This window comes from Gossypium hirsutum, chromosome D05 (assembly GCF_007990345.1).
Source record: "Gossypium hirsutum isolate 1008001.06 chromosome D05, Gossypium_hirsutum_v2.1, whole genome shotgun sequence".
Taxonomy (NCBI): domain Eukaryota; kingdom Viridiplantae; phylum Streptophyta; class Magnoliopsida; order Malvales; family Malvaceae; genus Gossypium; species Gossypium hirsutum.
This window is the reverse complement of record NC_053441.1, coordinates 25029039-25048142: the sequence shown is the minus strand read 5'-3', so window position 1 is coordinate 25048142 and position 19104 is coordinate 25029039. Positions and strand designations below refer to the sequence as shown.

General features: G+C 32.1%; 2 protein-coding genes across 2 annotated transcripts; both read left to right on the top strand.

Annotated features, from left to right (window-relative positions):
• Positions 1-278: 278 nt before the first annotated feature.
• On the top strand, positions 279-4973 carry LOC107904971 (protein RCC2 homolog). The gene is made up of 16 exons (XM_016831514.2): positions 279-747; positions 827-888; positions 996-1063; positions 1166-1287; positions 1448-1553; positions 1665-1716; positions 1888-2005; positions 2137-2167; positions 2261-2284; positions 2422-2546; positions 2737-2818; positions 3198-3320; positions 3409-3462; positions 3564-3633; positions 4232-4265; positions 4416-4973. Exons 1-16 carry the CDS (start codon positions 549-551, stop codon positions 4739-4741), a joined length of 1596 nt encoding a protein of 531 aa, XP_016687003.1. The 5' UTR covers positions 279-548; the 3' UTR covers positions 4742-4973.
• An 11313-nt stretch (positions 4974-16286) lies between these two features.
• On the top strand, positions 16287-17393 carry LOC107903130 (auxin-induced protein 6B). Its single transcript, XM_016829176.2, has one exon. It carries the CDS (start codon positions 16499-16501, stop codon positions 16940-16942), a length of 444 nt encoding a protein of 147 aa, XP_016684665.1. The 5' UTR covers positions 16287-16498; the 3' UTR covers positions 16943-17393.
• The last annotated feature ends 1711 nt before the right edge of the window (positions 17394-19104 follow it).

The window sequence follows — 19104 nt, the reverse complement described above, 5'->3', positions numbered from 1 at the left end:
TGGATGCCGGGTATGTGCTTCACATGTAAATGAATAAGTGAAATTGTCATATAAAAATCAATTGAAAACAAAGAAATTATGAAATATAAAATTAAAACAACAATATTTTTTAGAGAAATTGAATAAAAATTTGAGAACGAGAGATTTAGGAGGACGAAATTTGAATACAAAAGTTATATTGAAAATGCATTTAGGGATGTGTTTCTAATTATAAAATCGAACTATTTAATTTACCTTCTCTCTCCATAATTAATAATAAAAGAGAGTAAGGCCAACCCCTTTTTATCCTTTCCTTCTCATCTTTTGAAATATTTCTACGCTCTCCCCCATTTTTTGAATTAAGGTTTTCTGTTCTTCTTCCTTATTTCTGCTTTCAACCCTACTCGCTCCGATCCCGTTTCTTACTAGCCGTTGTTCTCTTTTTTCCCGCCAAATTTCTCCTTCATCTGGGGTCCCTCCCTCCTTTTCAAATACCAGCCGTTAGATCGGTCTTCATTCGCTCCTTTTTTTTTTTGGTGTCAAAGCTTTGAACTTTCTGTAGCCTGGAAATGTCAACGAACGAAGCGGAGAAGAAGGTGGAGGATGATGAGGAAGAGAAGAAGAAAGGAGGAGAGCTCTTGTTCTGTGGCTCCACGCGTTGGGAAGCCGTTGGTCGTCGCAAAGGTGTACTTGAAGGCAACTTAGTGTCTCCCACTCGCCTTCGCCCTCTCGTCGGCGTTGATATACGGTTCGTTGCCTCCGGTTGCGGTGAGTTCATTGCCTTTTGTTTTACACCTACTGATTCGCATTTAAAAGGTATATTTTGAAGTTTCTTTTTTCGTTGCAGTGTCATGTCATTGCGTTGCATTGGATGTTGAAGGGCGATGCTACACGTGGGGTCGTAACGAGGCATGAAGAATCCTCACCTGTTTTTTTTAATGTTGTTAAATGCATGTCGTTAATGTTATTCTAATGTTGTTAGTAGTGGTTGATAGAGCTTTAGCTTTTATGTATAGAAAGGGCAGCTGGGTCATGGAGATACAATCCAGCGTGATAGGCCAACTATTGTTTCTGAACTCTTAAAGTATGTTCTTTTGTTGTGTTGTTATTAAAATTAGTCCTGTCTGTATTTATTAATTTTCTGAAATTGATGGTTAATTTGAACTATGTTGCATTTATCTTGAAGGTATAAAATAATCAAAGCAGGAGCGGGAAGGAGCCACACGGTGGTAGTTACTGAAGATGGTAATTCCCTGGCATTTGGCTGGAATAAGCATGGGCAGCTTGGTTCAGGGTCTACTAGAAATGGTAGGTTCTGTTGATTTTGATTAGCAGTACCACTGATACTATGTTACTCAAGGTGTTTTGTTTTCTTAGTTGTTAAGTTCTTCCATGAATGATGACGTTTTGTATTAAAATTTGTTTTTCATTTATTTATCAATTTGTCTTCTATTCTTTTTTTTTGTAGAAATTGAGTCATCTCATGTCCGCTGTCTCGTGTCTCAAGTTACAAATACTGCCTGTGGAGCTGAATTCACCGTGTGGTTATCATCTACTGAAGGAGCTTCGATACTGTATGGTTTGTGGTGCTTTTAGTTCTGTTTCTTGGCTTGCTTTTATTGTCAATAGTTCTTTTCTAATGTGTATTCTTTCACTGAATCTAAATATGCTTTTTTGGTTTGTAGAACTGCAGGGCTTCCCCAGTATGGCCAGCTTGGTCATGGAACAGACAACGAGGTATGTGGAGAAGATGAGTTATCTTTGATGAGTCTTGTTCATATTTTTGCTGCAGAGTATCACTCACAAAGTTATGCCTAATGTGTATAATCAATTAAGCAGTTCTCTAATCTAGTTGCTATTGACTTGCTTTTCTCCACGGGTGTTTGCATCATACCTATACGCTTGCAGTATAATGCCAAGGATAGCTCGGTGAGGCTTGTTTATGAATCTCAACCTCGCCCTAGAGCTATAGCTACTCTTTCTGGGGAAACTATTGTCAAAGTTGCCTGTGGAACAAACCATACAGGTTCATGATATGCCTGCTCTCTTTCATGTTCATTTGCTCTTTCATCTTTTGGTCGTTCCCTTCCCTATCCCTGGTTCTTCTTTTACTTAAACATTCATCTCATTGTTTACTTTTCTAATTTGTGCATCCAGTTGCTGTGGACACAAATGGCTTTGTTTACACGTAAGTCATTGTTGATTATTGTGGTAAGGTTTTAGATTTCCCTTTTATTTTCCTTGTTCATAAACAATTTACTTTTATTATGTGATTGTCTAGGTGGGGCTTTGGCGGTTATGGAAGGTTTGTGACATGCTCACCACTGCTAACTTCTGCATTGTTCCAGTATTTGATGTGTTTTTACAGGGCTTAAATCCTTTATTCTACTTATTTGTTTTTCCTTTTGTTTCCTTGACGCAATTCCTTCATCACTTATGCAGGCTTGGGCACAGAGAGCAGAAGGATGAGTGGGTTCCTCGTCGTGTTGAAGTATTCCAAAAGCACAATGTTCTTCCTCCCAATGCAGTTGTTTCAGCTGGTTCTGTCAATTCAGCATGCACTGCAGGTATTGTTTGTTAAGGGAGCTGATAAGTCTGGTTGCTAATACTCTCCATTAATGGGCAAGGTTAAAGCCTTTTCCTAGTTTATGAAGTGTCAAGTGAGGGTCAATGGGAAAGGTGATACTGGGATAGGTCTTCAATTAAAAGATTTATAGGTGATTATGTGCGGTTCATTAACTTTTGCTTGTTTTCCAGGCGGTGGGCAATTGTATATGTGGGGCAAACTAAAGAATACTGGCAATGACTGGATGTATCCCAAACCTCTAATGGATTTAAGGTTTTGCTTTGCACCATGTCTATGTTATACTTCATTCTTAATGTTAACTTTTCTACTTGCATCACGATCCTGATTTTGCTTTTGGTCTTGATGTATCAGCATTTTTATGTTTTTACAGATCTTGGTTACTGTTCTTTTCCCTCCCTTCCATTGAAGACTTCCACTGTTTATTATAGCTCGACTTAGATTTTGTTAATTTGTTGCAGTTAATGCTACGTTATCTTTTCACCTGTTCTGTTTTTTTTATTCTGTTTATTTTGATACTTTGCTTTCTGTTAAGTCTTAAGGGGTTGATGTCAATTAAACTTCACACCACTAGTTTTAGTCTGTGACTCTGTAAGCACATCTCAGACGTACTTATCTATCCTTTCCTTCCCAGTGGCTGGAATTTACGTTGCATGGATTCAGGCAATATGTTCCAATTTGTTGGTGCGGACTCCTCCTGCATAAGTTGGGGCCACGCTCGGTATGGAGAATTAGGATATGGTCCCACTGGACAAAAGTATGTACTGTTACTTGTCCTAACAGCTTTTTTTCTCCTACCCTCTCTCCCTATATTCTATTTACTTAATCTTGCTGCTTCTTTTTAGGTCTTCCGCTATACCCAAAAAGGTAGACATTCTGGAGGGCATGCATGTTATCAGGTGGATATAAATTAACAGTTACTTCATGCATTTATAATACTATATGCTCTGATTTTCTCTGGACAGGAATTACTGACAAGTTCTCTTGTATATCTGTGCAGTGTTGCTTGTGGTATGGGCCACTCGATGGTCATTGTTGATAGAACAAATGTTGGTGACCGGCTTGACCAGGTAGATTTCTTAATTTTTAATTTTTTTTTTCATTTTTCTTAATATTGAGGAATTGATTACCTTGATAACTTTAAGGTGTACCTTCCAAAAGTATTGTTTTTATTCCATGTCCTAGGATGTGAGAAGTATATTTGTGCTAAAAGTCTTGTTTACCGGTGACTTTATCAATACTTTTTAAAGTTTGATGGGTTTAGTAAGTTCTAGGCTTCTGAACATTTTGAGTTGCATTGCCTCAAGCAAACAGTGCGATTAGTTGCAAGATTCATTTGTTATATATGGACAACTTATCTGTTATGCACTTCAACATAACCTTTTGAGTAGAACATACAATATTGTGTAAATGCACCCAAAATATCGTTCTTGGAAAATTTTGGCTTTGCTCTCTCCCCTGATGCCTTGTATTTGTAGAGTATTATGTGATATGGATTGTGGTGGATGCTGTTGGGTATTCTCAGTTTTTGATCACTTACTAATAGGTCATCTCACTGAACCTTCAATTTCCGGTTTGATTCGAGATGTTTTTTTGCCATTGCTCTCTGTTAATGTTGAAATATTGTAATATAAAGCCTTATGTCTAAACTTTTTATGTTTTCTACAGTTGGAAATTTATGATGGCAAAGGTTCTGATGAAGGTATGCGTCTCTATCTTTGTCTCCACAGCTTTCAACTAATTGGGGCTATATGATTCATTGAGGGCTTCAGTAATTACATGTTAGATTATCGACTTTTGAAGTTAAGAAAATTTGACACGGGCACTGATCCATAAATCATCTGTTCTTCAGGGACTGCGGTATCGGATGCCAAAACTTCAGTTCTTAAGCAAAACAACAGAAATGGTGCTAGTAAAACTCCAACTTCCTCAAAGAAGAGGAAGAAGGCGAAAGATGAATCTGAAACAGAGGAAGAAGAGAATAGTGATGTCGAGAGTGACAGCAGTGGAAGACACATCAATGGTGAGGTTTCTGGCAATGGCCGAGGTAAGGGTGCCAAGAAGTCTGCTTCAGTGGGAAAAGGTAAAGGGCGTGGACAAGGTAATGTTCGTGCAAACAAAAGTTCGCAGTCCTCCCAAGGAAAAACAAGCAAGAGAGGACGGCTGCGGAAAGTGTAAGTTTTTGTATATTCTCAGTCCCATTGGGAAGTTTTGTTCTCTCCATGTAGAGAAGTGTACTATTTTTTAAAAAAATACAATGGTCACTGTATTTTCATTTTCAACTAGAGTTATTTTCATTAAGTTAGATCTTCGGCCCCCAAAACTTTGTGATCACCTGGTGAAATGAATGCGCCTGAAGTACAACTTTGTATTGTTTTGTTTGAGATGATTAGTCATTAAGCAGTGAGAATTTCGTTTTAACCGCTAATTTTGCACCCTTTCTCTAACTTGGCTGATGCTGTTAGAATTTATGTTGTGAGCTAATAAAATGTTGACATGTGTCCATAAAACTTAAAAAAGTAAATTCGGATTTAAAAAAAAAAAAATTTTATTTTATGTGTATAATTGACCTAAACAAATGGAGGTGAAATTTAAAAAATTATTCAAAATTAAACCTTTTATTATTATCATATAGTTTTAAACTTAAAAGTAGGAAAAGATTACTGTTTTTTTTATGTAATAACATGTGGGCTCGAAGAGCTTTCTTGTATCAATGGGCCATGCATGTCCAAAAAGCAAACTTAATGTTGGTTGACTTGGATGGACATGACACAATGCTTTGCTTAAAGGTCGAAAAACGTTGGTGTTAAAATGGTTTTAGATTACTGATTACATGTGGATAATCTTTGATTCTGGGTAACATTATTGGATTTTCACCCATTACAGGCAAAGGGTAGAGCCAGCCTGGAACACATGTCAAAGAGGGGCTATGAGCAAGCCGGATCTGTGCAAATCTAATGGTTGTTGATTGAGAAAAAAGAGAAGAGAGGACATCCCTGTTGGTTGGTCAATCATTTTATGGTAGGATTCAGATTTCATGGGTGAATCAAGTACTTACGATTGCCAGTCCACTGCAGCCGCTTTCATATTTTGGGCGGCTTCCACATTACAAATAATACTGATCTACTGACAGATACTTTTTCTAGCGCTTCAAACTAGAAAATATTGCTATATTCATTTTCAGCTCTAATTTAAAGCTCTTAAACCCATTATCAGGTATGGGGTTTCTTTCACAAAACAACCTACCATATATATACATATATATATTCCTCTCTGTCCAATAAAAGAAAAAATAATGAAAAGAAAGTTCAGGGTTGGGAGAAGATTCTTGAGTTTCATCAAACACCCATGTGATGTGTGATTATTTTATCCACAAAAATGACAAACTTCCCCCGTATAGTTTGGGACCGTAACATGCTTAATTCTACCTGTTATGTCCTTGGAGATTAAACAGTTAAACTGCTAGCTTTAATGGAACTCCAAGCATGTGAGTATCAGCGTCTGAATACGAGAGAGACATTTGTTTACGGCTTGGAGTCATTGTTTAGTTTACCCCTCATTGTCTTTTTTGCTAACCTCCCTACATCTGTCTCTGTCTCTCCCTGTTGTGAATGGGATTTGGGGAAGATCTTTTATAAATGCGAGGATGATCTTATCTACATTCATCTACACATGTAACTGCCTTGAATTTCGGCTAGAATTTAGTAGCAATAGTTTCATAAATATCGTTACAGGCATACAGCATACTTAATTTTAAAAGAATATTTAATTAATTATATATCAACATTACCTACAAATATTTTAAAAATAATAAAAAGCCGAAAAAATATAAGATTTTTTTGAGAGCTTGAAAAATATAAGATTTGTTCATCAACGAGATTTGTTCACTTTTAGTTAGGGCGAAGAGCCATTGAATGGTTAGTTTGATAAGGTAGTTTTAGGAGGAAGGAAGGTGATTTATGTGTTTTAATCCCTTTCTTAGATGTTACGGTAAGTTAATATATATAGAAGGTAAAGATGTCCACACATCTTGAACTCATTAACAATGGAGTTTTACCTTGTTTCTTTGCGGTAGTCGTGATGTGATGTTATACTTATAGGATATGATTTTTTAGGACAATGAGATAATTTATAAGCTTGAGATGTTACGTGCGCCTAATGAAAGGGGAATCCATAAAAGTTTTCATTCTATTATGGTTCAAGTTTCGCTAAATTCACCTGATTAAAGGTTCGTCAAATATGAAAATGTCAATTAATAATTTATTTATTGATGACGTGTATAAGAATACGTAGAAGAGATATAACAAGATTAAAGGAATATAAGAGGGGATGAACTTGGAAGATAATGATAGGAGGGCGAAAGGTTTAGCTAAATCTATGCGTATCTTAATGATTGCAATGTTGATGTAGAATAGGAGCATCAGAAGGGCATGCTCAATCATTTGATATTACAATGATTAAGTTGGGCTGTTTTATACAAAAATTATTTACTCGACACTTTTTTAAGTAATTTGACCTCCAAAAGGCTAAACCTTCCCACCCACCATGAATTGTCAGTCATATAAACATCATTTTGTTCCCTAATCATGTCAACTGGGGGTAACCAAATCTATCATTATAATACAATATCAGTTGTTAGTTAACTCCCATAACACGTCCACATCAACTTTTCTTTATTAATTTTATAGATTAGAATACATAAATAGAAAAATTATTTATAGGAAAAAGCTTTAATTAGAGATTCACTAAATTAATGTTTATACTGTTTAGAAGAGATTGGTATACGAAATTATATTATATTTTGTTTTGAAAATGTTATCCGTGAATTGAAGATATTGAGTAATTTGTTGTGTGTCTTATTAAAGAGAATATTTAGGTATTTATACATATTATTATTGTTCATAGATTTGACCTCACTATTCATAGGACTGATATTCTGAATAGGCCTTAGACATATTGAACACGTGTACCGTTTTGGGTCGCCTAGACCTCACGGCCCCTTATATGCGAACTCCTCAGGTATATGCGAGCTGGGATTGTGAACTCTCCTTGGCTCGTGCGAGCTGATATCACGCTGTATGCCTTGCACATATTCATCTGGTGGAGCTTCGTCGGGTCGCGGGTAGGTGATCCGAATCTTATCCGAATTTCGAGTTGACGATCGTTGGTGTATAACAGAGGAATTGCTGTTTTGATAGCAAAAGGTGTCAAAAAGAAGATATTAATATTAATATTATTATTGTATAATGATTATTAGGGATCAATTTATAATTTCAAAACTAACGAAAAAAAAATTAGACACTTCCTATTATTGGTTGGAGGATAAAGAAAAAGCAAGTAAAAGTTATGATGAAGTTCATTAAAATCTTTGGGATGGTTCCAAATTTAGTCCACAGATTGTTGCAACTCTAAAGTAGAGGGTCTGGTCGGAATCAATGGGTTGAATTGTTTGTCTGGTTAGCTCCAACTGGTTACAGCTATGCACCGTGTTCATCAATGTCCTAATATCTGCTTAATTCCAGATAATTAAATATATCCAGACCTAACCTGCAACTTGGATTAGTTTATATACACCAAATAAATTTTATAAAAATTTATAAAATATAATTAAACTGTTTCAATTACATTCAATTCAATAATACGTACATGGAAAAGATTTTGAGTGAGATTTCTACAAACAAGGTCACATTAATAAAAGTATGGTTTTAGTATGGGTGATGTGAAAATGTTGAATATTGTAAGCCAAATTAGAGAATTGGAGAGGTGTACGACTACAACTACAAGACAGAAGACACCCTCACGTTTGCTCCCAAATATTAATTTCCCTACAAATGAATTGCGGTACTCTCGATCTCAACGTGGCAACCAATTTTTGCACACGCCCAAGGCTGAAACTTTAAAAAAAAAAAATCCTTAATTTAAACAGTAAAATACATCTCGTAAATAAGATGTTAGTTTTTGTAAGGTTTTTGAGTTTTGTTAGAGTTGTGTAACCTAAATTCTTAGAGATTGCTTGCAAGTTAAGTTAAATAAAATATATATATATTTTAGAAGATTTAGTATTTATTAGTATAATATATTTAATATTTATTAGCATAGTTTATTTGACTTACTAATTTAGAAAATACATCCATTAGAGATTAGAACTCATAACACATTTAGAGAATTTTGTGTTTATGTTTTGAGGGTTCTTTGTTTTCAAATATTTCGGGATTTAGTTTTTTTTATCTCTATCTTTTGTACTATTCGTTCTTTTGCCATTATAGTAAATTTATATTTGCCTGTGGTTTTTTATCCTCTTTGAAGGAGTTTTTCCACGTTAAATTTGTGTGTTCAATTTCTCAATTTATACCGCTATTTTTTGTTACTTGTTGCTTAATCGAGTCGATCCTAACAAATTTTATTTAAAAAAATTTTGAGTTTGATTTGGTAATTAAAGAGTTGAGCTCAAGTAGGTCAAGCTATTGATCGAGTCGCATTCGAGCTTAGTAATACTTGACTTAAATGGCTTGCTAATTTTATCGAGCTTTTCATATTTTTATATTATTAAATTACATTATTGCCCTTAATATACATTATTAACCCTAAGTTTAATTATTGAGCCGAGCTCGAGTATAAAAATTAGTAAACAAGCTTACTCAAACTCGAATAACTCGATTATATCTCGAGTCAAACTCGAACATTAATATAGATATTCAATCCAACTCAAGTTAACTATCATAGCATTCAGCTCGACTCGACTTGATTACACCCGTAATGCGAACTATACATTGGAGATTCTCTCATCCTAAATCAGAACATGGAGAGGTTATTACTAACAACAAAAAAGGAGAGAGAGGGAAAACCATGTTTTCATTGTAGGTCAATTATAAGTTGCATCTGCCATGTCTGACATTTTAAAAAGAGTGTTGTTCCTAGAAATGATAATAAGTGTGGATTGGCAAGAAATTATGAGCTTCTTCCGTCACACCACAGACCAATCTACCTTACTTCATTCTATTTCTTTGATACGGTTCAATGTTTTCAACTATATATAACCTAAACCTTCATACCATGGTGATTTATTAGAATAATAATGACAAACGATGTAAAAACAGGTTGGCAAAGACGAGATATAAAGGGAAATGGCCACATGGTCATGTTGCACGCTTAATTCTAATCATTCAATATCTATAACTCTAGTATCTACGTCCAAGTCTTTTACCAATTTGGTGGTGACATAGCATAGCATGGTTATTTGAATTAGGTTGGTGAAATCGGATCAATAAGATTTGAAATTGGTTGGGGTATTAGTTCGAATAAAGATATTAAATTTAGTTAATCTGGAAATTGGTACGATTTGATTAAATGGAAAAAAATTCAGTTGAATAGAAATTTTTAATGATTTATTTTGAACCAAATGGGTTTGTTGCAATGGTAAATCAATGGCCTTATCGATTTGACCATTAGTTCAGTTCTAAAAATCTTGTGTAATGGGTCAACCAAGCAATAACTTAGTTGTGAAAGTACTAAAATATCCTCATGTACAAATTAAGTTATATTTTTACGATGATATGTTTTTCTTTTTATATAATAAATCTATGAAAATTTGATCATAATAAAATTTAAACCTAAAACTCATAGATAATAAACAATTAATTTTATCATTTTAACCAAAGCATCAATTAATTATGATGTGATTTTTTAAAGGTAAACTACCTTATTGATCACTTTACTTTTAGAGCGCTTTCATTTTGGTCACTCAAAATGAAATCCTTGCAAAATTGTCACCCAACTTTTAGGGCGCTTTTATTTTAGTCATCAAATTGTTAAATCTGTTAGAAAAAATCCGGTTCAAAAACGGTTTTCTATCACATTGGAAAATTAAAAATTGAAAAACCAAACTTGTTTGTGATATCTATAGCAATAAACTTTTCCCGAAAAGTACCTGTGCTTTGTGCGAGACGGATCCTAGACGTTCCTGGCTTTCAACCAAATGACTTTCTTTGCTATTCTTGTACCACAAATCGCTTCGAGTGTGGGATCAAGAAATCACGAATCAAATACAGAATCATAAATAATTTTCTTACTTTTAGTACGAAAGTAAATCTCTCTCTATAGAATCTAGTAGAATCGTTATTCTTGGAAAATAGAATTTATACTTAGAAAATAAATTCTCACTATTTTCGAATAAAATAATAATATCTTAAAGTTGTGTATTTTTAGCCCTACTAGTACTATCTATTTATAGTGAGAGAATGAAGAATCCTGGTTGAATTAGTAGAATACAAATAATACTTATTTGATAGAAAAACAAGCCCCTTAGTTGTATTAAGAGAGAGGAGTGGCAACCTTAGTATTGAGGCCAATTATCCGTGCTTTCTGGACTTTTAACCCAATACTTTATGATTTAATCCAACCTAAACATGTTTTTCTACTTCCCAAAATAAATATTATTTATTAAACTAATTTAAATAAATTAAAATTTCAATTAAATAATCTTTTTGACCCAATTTTAATTTCGTTAAAATCATGGCAACTTTACCGTTAAAGAATTTATGAGAAAATATATTTAATTTCCATATTCAATGTTTAATCATGATTCTGCTTCAACAAGATTGGAATGTTCATGTGACGAATGTTTACCGAGAAGACAACTGAGAAGTGGATAGCATGGCAACCTTGGCATTGGATGGGTAACTTGGTTTGAGTGTGCTATAAAGCCCTCCTCAAGAAGTTGTTCATCTTTCATTTGAATATGCTACTGGCTTAGGAACAATATGACTAGCCACTATGTAAAGACGAATCTTTCTTTCTTTCGACTGGCTTAGGAACAAGATGACTAGTCACTATGTAAAGACGAATCTTTCTCTCTTTCGACTAAAAAGAAAGATGAGTTATTTGAGTTAATTTTAATTTGGAAACATAAAATAAAAATTTAAAATCTATTAGGAGATTAAATTAATTAATTTCAATATTATAGTAACATATTAGCTGATATTATCAAGGGATAATTTTTTAATAATTTATTTAATTGAATTTGATGTTTTGAAATTTAAATTTTCAATATTTAAGAAAAAAATTAGAACTTTCAACAATAGGGTAAACAAGTACAAATTGACAATTTTTTAAAGTATTATTTTAGTTTTTACCGCTTTTTCACATTAATCCTTAATATTTGTTTACCCTAATCAATACTTAAAAAATGATATTTTTTGGGTGACCAAAATAAAAGTGACTTGGAAGTTGGATGATCAAAATGAAAGTGTAAACATGATGTGGTGTGTATAGTTAACTATTGTTAGAGATTTAACAGTTGGGTGACTAAAATGAAAGTGCCCTAAAAATTGAGTGACGAAATTGTAAGAATTTCATTTTAATATCCAAAATGAAAGTGCCTACAAATTAGGTGAATAAATATATTATTTATTTAAGTGTACCATAAATCTAGTATTTATTATCAGAATTCTCGTCTTTATGGGCTTTATTTTTGCAAGAAATGGATTCAAATATTTAAAATTTAAATATTACATGCTTATTTATAAAATAAAAAGGTATGGGGTTAATTATTTTGGGGCCAAATTATAAAGTAGAAATGTGAAGGATAAAATATGCTTCAAGTCCCTGAGCTCTTTGTATATTTAAAATTGGATCCTTATATTATTACTTTTTGAAATTTAGTCTCTCTACTCTTCAATTTTTTAAAAAATTCAGGTATAGTTGTTAACACCGTTAAAATTTTTCTACTAAATTCTCCGGTGTGACATTTTGACTTTTGTTATTTAAAAAACCTCACTTGGTAGCCATGTACCAAAGAAAGGACATCGTAAAGGGCCTAAATTTAATAAAGAATTTTGATGGAGTTAACAATTAAAAGTTCACGTAGGTTTTTTAATCAAAATAAAGCATTAAGATTAACCAATGACATAATAAAATTTAATGTGTCCAAAAATTAAAATATAAATTTCAAATTTCAAATTTCAAATTTAAACATAACATAGGGACTAAAAATAAAAATTGACCAATCTAAATGCAAGTATAACAAAGTGGTTAATATTACAATTTTGTCATTACAAAATTTAAATCCGATACGGTTACATATAGAGAGCAAAAGTACTCTTTCTAATTAAAAAAAAAAAACTATTTTGACTAAAAATAAACATAACATGTGTCATATAGATGAAGCTGATGACATTACTTCTAATAATTTATATGGTGACGGGGGATGGGGCCCGTGAGGCCCGTTACAAATTTCAGTACAACTAAGCGGCTACGAACCTAGACACCAACTTTTTCCCCAAAAAGGTACCCTCCCTCGTTCCCCTTTTTCGCTTCTGCCCGGCCACATAAAATATGGTGATCTCTAATTGGCTGATTTGGGGGCGTGTGGGTCCCGCTCTCTGAATGACAGTGCCAAGTCAGCATCTGACACTGACGTGGGACAACACATACCGCCACTTTATGTCCACTTAGGAGCCCCGGTTTTTTTTTACATCTCCCGTGATACATTATCAAATTAAAATTGTGTGTATATTTCCTGATGATTCAAAACATTTGCTAACAAAATGGGAAAATAAAATAATAAATATTCCCAAAATCTGGGTTAAAATTCTAAAACCTTTTCCAAAAATACAAAATAAACGATCTTTACTTTTTAAGTATGACTTTTGGGGTGATCCATCTTCCCTCCCATAACATGCATCATGCATCATGCATCCATCTTCACCATGCTACTGCAATCCATAAAGTGTAATTCAATTTAATTATAGATAAATACAAATTATTTTTAATATTATAAAGAAATTATATTATTTATACATAAATTCTTTTTTACTTGACGGTTAGAAATTATATAAAAAAAAATCAGTCACCTCTAATTCATTCAACACAAGTTTAGGAGTTTAGGATCAAAATTCAAAAATTTTAAACAACAGCGTATTAGTTTTGAAGAAAAAAAAAGTGATCAAATATGTTCATTAATATCAAGTCTAGAATTCTTTTAAGGATGAATCAACCATCCATTCAATATCAAGTTTGGAAGAAACTTGTTTTTTTAATATCAAGTCTAGATGACCTTAGAATTCATTAATTTAAGATCAATTCTCGAAGCCCTTTGAATCCAAAACAAATCAAATTCTGAAGCAAGCATCTTTTCAATCTCAGTTTCAACTTTAAGACTTGTTAACTTTTAAAGCAACTCGCATCAATTCAAAATCAAGTCTAGACGAACATTGGATCAAAACACGATTGAAGTTTCAAGACCAAATCTTAACGACCTTTGAACCGATTTGCATCTATCCAAAATCAAGTCTAGACAATCTTTAAAACAAAACTCGACAGAAAAAAAAATTATCTAGAGATTGTAATCCAATATTCTAGGTCAAATATATATATATAGGATTTATTTCATCTAAAAAAAAGTAAAATTTGAATTTTTTTTATCCTAATACTTAATATAACTTTTTTCAATTTCAGTCCTATATATGAGATGACAAATCCTTATTTAAAATCCATTCATATTTGATAGTAAATTTAGAAGAGAAGTTGGGTTAGGGGGAGGGACTTGTTTGGGAAATTAAAGATAGGGCATGTCAATTGGTCAGATATATAATATATAAATGCCTTTAAGAAACAAATGCATCTTCTTCAGTTCACTACACCTTTTGCATGTGGGGCAGTGCGTTTTTGTTAGGTTACATTTTATTTTCGATAACTACTGAAAGAAAGAGAGTATACCTTCTCTTCAACAAAAACCGATTAACATTTCTCAAAATAATAATAATAATAATAATAATTTTTTTAAAGATACACTTCATGAGATATACAAACGTGACCAATTACATTATTATTACGCTTTCATCATTAAAGATATTTGAGCAAATTAGAACTCAAAACATGAAGATCAATTGAGTTAAGGTTGAAAACTTGAAAAATGGTTACTTGATAATCAAGTAGAGTCATTTTCCATGTTTAAAGGCATTGGTTTATATTGAGGCTCTTATGGAATTACATCAAAATTATCCTATGTTGATTTTTAGTTTTACTTTATAAACATGAATACCAGTTGAGTTAAGGTTGAAAACTTGAAAAATGGTTACTTGAGGATCAAGTAGAATCACTCTCCATATTTAAAGGCATTGGGTTATATCGAGGCTCTTATGGAATTACATTAAAATTATCTTATACTGATTTTTAGCTTTACTTAATAAAAAGTAATTATATTATAACTTTCATGTAAGCAAAGCTTAAATAGCACATAAACTTAAGTTTTGTCTAAGTTAAAAATATTCCGAGAGAACATAAATTTATTCAGGTTAGAAACATCATATATATGCATTATTTTTGTAAGCAGCCAAGAAAGTCTCTTGTATTGCAAAACTAAACTTTCGAGGGGAAGCTTAGTTGGAGATTGATTTATTCTTTGTACAGCGGTAAAGTTGCCAAATTGGTGAGAGTTAGTCGATATTAAGACTTAAATAATTGATTATATCATGAGAAAAATAGTTGATTGTTGTTTTGGGCAAGACTTCGTTGATGTAGACAGAGGTTGAACTGTATAACCAATCTCGATGTTTGTATATCTACATTAATTATATGTGAATTAAAATTGATAATTTTACTCCTTTTATGTAAAAGAAAAAAAAAGCAAAATGAAAAATATATAGATATTTTCCGGGTCACATTGATTAAAAAAATAAAATATAAAAGGTTTCCCACTGACCAAATTTTTTATATAATTACTAGTTGTAATCTACATACCATTTTCAGTGTTCAATGTATCAAAAGCAAGCAAATCTTTCTTTAAAGATACATCACATCTATCTTCTCTATCTCAATTACAAATTTGGAAACTTTTCATACAAAATGTTGATTTGCATCATTAATTTTGTTTTTTCTTGTATTTTTGAAATATCTTCCCTTTCTTATCCATTTATATTTTCTTAAAAATAAATCCTAGCAACTTTTTTTTATGGATGTTAAATTATATTTAAATATGGGTTAAAGTTAGATATTATAGAAGTTGGATGTACTATTAAAAAAATCAAATAATAAAAAATTGAAATAAAGTTAACATTTATTGTATAAAAAAATTTTCGAAATTATTTTTTTCAATTGCAGTTCAATTCTAAGCAAAGGAAATTCATTTACAAAATTATAAAAAACTAACAAAAAATTAAATCTATTGAACAGTAAATATTAACTCTATTCCAATTTTTCCTTATTTGATTTTTTTTAGTAGTACATGGACTGAATCGATCCATTTGATAGTCGAAGGACTAACTTGATCAAATCCCTAATAAAAAGGACCTCTCCAATATATTCAGCATTAAATATGTCGTGCTTTGCATTGTGTCTAAAAATATTTTATTTATGTCGATAAAACATCAACTTTAATTTTCAAAATGGAGAAACTTTAAGATCACAAATTGAATTGTTGGTTGAGTCTTTATATATTTGACATCCGTGTTGTTGATAGTGTAGAAAGATATAAGTTAAAACACACTGAAGCATTTTTATACAATATTTAGAATCACCCATAATATTATCTTAATTCGTAAATAGGAAAATAAATACATTTTAGGACGCTCAAACTCACGAGCTCCTATACAAACAATAATACTAATATAAATCGAGTTAAAACTCAATCAAAATTAAACTTATATACGAGGGGATGCTATTAATATATATTTTTTCAATTTCATGCTTGTAATTATTATTTTTTAAAAGAAAAGGTTCTCGATTTATTAAAAAATAATTAGAGATAATTTCTGTATTATCCAATGCTGAAAGACATCTGGGCTTTTTACTTGCTTCATCAACAGCAGACAGAGAGCGTACTTTCCCCTTTTATAAAATCCTCTTCCAAAACCTCTATTTTTCTCCTCACAAAAGCTTTCAACTCTGAAACAAGACTTGTTTTTTTTTTTTGCTTTGAATTGTTATTTTCCGGGGAAGATGTCGGCGGAACTCGGAAAATGCAGCAAAATCCGCTACATTGTGAGGCTCCGGCAAATGCTGCTGCGGTGGAGGAACAAGGCTCGCATGTCGGCCAGCCGCATTCCGTCTGATGTGCCGGCGGGACACGTGGCGGTCTGCGTGGGGAGGAGTTGCAGGAGATTCGTGGTGCGGGTGACGTACCTGAACCATCCAGTCTTTAGGAAATTCCTTACCGAAGCAGAGGAAGAGTATGGGTTTAGCAACCAAGGCCCATTGACGATCCCCTGCGACGAGTCCGTTTTCGAAGAAGTGATCCGGTTTATTTCCCGTTCAGAGTCGGGTCACTCCGATAGGTTCCTGAACATCGAAGACTTTAAAGACAAGTGTCACTCGGGGATCAGGAGTAAGCTCGATACGTGGATAGAATCTCGACCGTTACTTCATGGAAAAACAATCTGTTAACCAAAGAAACATTTGGAAAGAGAAAGGAAAGGTCTTTGATTCTTACGCGGGGAGGCTATTCTGAGTCAGTTCCGAGTTAGTTTGAGTGAAGAATTAATTATACAATACCATAAATCACAAGGTATGTTGGCGGGGTTATAATTTCTTTTCAAAAATTATTCGTGATGGGTTAAAATTGGTGATACAATGAGGTGAGGCAACGTCCGAATACCTGAGCAGAATGCTGACTCGGTGATGCTTGATGGAGATGGCAGAGAAGACACGAGTTGGAATCCGGGAAAAAGAAGGTCTAGGCTTCGAGACGATGAATTTCACTAGAAAGAGAAAAGCAAATGTAGTAATTTTAAATCATTGCTGTAAATTCTGTGATATATTGAATGATGGAGGAAATGCCTAATTTTGTATTTACTATAAGATTTAAACAACTTTTTAAAATGAAATCTTTGCTTCATATCGACCCAACCGCCATAAAGACAATCTTGGTTGGAAAAGGACAAGCTTAGTTAACAGTAAGGAAAACACACAAGTGAAGATTGTTGAGTTTGTGTAGTCAAATAAGAAAATGGGTGTCTTAATCAGTGTTGGATTAACATAGGACCCGAGGGGTGGTTTCAAGTTGAAGGGACCGTATGGAAATAGGAATCCAAAGGGGGAATTGTAGAAAAACCAGGTTGGTTTTTTATCCAAATAATATAAAAAAATAAAAAATTATTAAAATAATACAAGCATTTTATTATGTACCAAATGTTTACCAAAATGGTATAAACAGTAGTGGAGGGAGTGCCACAGGCGGCACCCTCCTTTATTCTTATTTTTTTATTTTCAGATTTTTTTATAAAAATAATATTAAAAATAAAATATCGAAAAAATATGTTTATGAAAAAATAAAATATGAAAAGAAATAAAAAATAAAAATAGTATATTTACTGAAAGTAATAAAATCCGAAAAAAAGAAAATACGAACAAAAGGCTAAAATAAGGATTTTTCACTAATTTTATATAAAAAACACACTAAAATAATACATTTCAAACATTATGTACTAAAATAATATAAAATAATAAACTACGAAAATAATATATTTTTTGAAAATAATAAAATCCGAAAATAAGAAATGTATTAATTTAGTTTGTTCGTATTTTTCTTATTATAAAATAATATAAAAATTAATACACTAAATTAATACATTTCTTATTTTTGGATTTTATTACTTTCAAAAAATATGTTATTTTCATATTTTATTATTTTATATTATTTTATTACATAAAGTTTAAAATGTATTAATTTAGTGTGTGTTTTTATATAAATTTAATAAAAAAACCTTTATTTTGGCCATTTGTTCATATTTTTCTTATTTTTGGATTTTATTATTTTAAAAAATATACTATTTTCGTATTTTATTATTTTATATTATTTAGTACATAATGTTTGAAATGTATTATTTTAGTGTGTTTTTTATATAAATTTAGTGGAAAACCTTTATTTTGGCCATTTGTTATTTTTCTCTTTTTTTTCGGATTTTATTAATTTCAGTAAATATACTATTTTCGTTTTTTATTTTTTCATAAACATATTTTTTTGATATTTTATTTTTAATACTATTTTTATAAAAAAATCCGAAAATATAAAGAAGGGTACCGCCTATGACAGTGGCACCTTTGGTGCCGCCTCTGCCACTGACACCATTGGTGCTGCCTGTGACAGTCTCTCTATTTCTGTTTATACCATTTTGGTACATAATAAAATAATTGTACTATTTTAATATTTTTTTAATTTTTTTGTATTATTTGAGTAAAAAACCCAGAACCAGATATAGTGGAGCATTATATCGTTATCAACTTATCAGTACTTGTTCTTCACTCACTTTCTTCGTCTTGGGAAACCCATCTCCCCCCCCCCCTTGAAAAAAGTGTATTCAACAAAATTGACTAAAGAATTAGTTTAAAGATGTTGTGCTTTCAGACAATGGGATCAAGATACGCCATTAGTACTTGTACTTTAGCAAACTTTGAAATTTAGTCCCTATACATTAAAACATTAAATATTAAATCTTTCGTTGAAGATGTTAATGTTTTTGGAATATATGGCGTGGAATAAGTTGTTCGATAGAAAATTTGACACAAAATATTAACGGAGTCAATGATAAGAATAATATTTTTAAAAT

What these genes read in the sequence shown, in the direction of transcription:
- LOC107904971 (XM_016831514.2), top strand. Translation starts at nt 549, where the DNA reads ATGTCAACGAACGAAGCGGAGAAGAAGGTGGAGGATGATGAGGAAGAG. An exon ending in CTGTGGAACAAACCATACAG is followed by an intron (nt 2,006 to 2,136) that starts GTTCATGATATG and finishes TTGTGCATCCAG; the next exon opens with TTGCTGTGGACACAAATGGC. An exon ending in TATGGTCCCACTGGACAAAA is followed by an intron (nt 3,321 to 3,408) that starts GTATGTACTGTT and finishes GCTTCTTTTTAG; the next exon opens with GTCTTCCGCTATACCCAAAA.
- LOC107903130 (XM_016829176.2), top strand. Translation starts at nt 16,499, where the DNA reads ATGTCGGCGGAACTCGGAAAATGCAGCAAAATCCGCTACATTGTGAGG.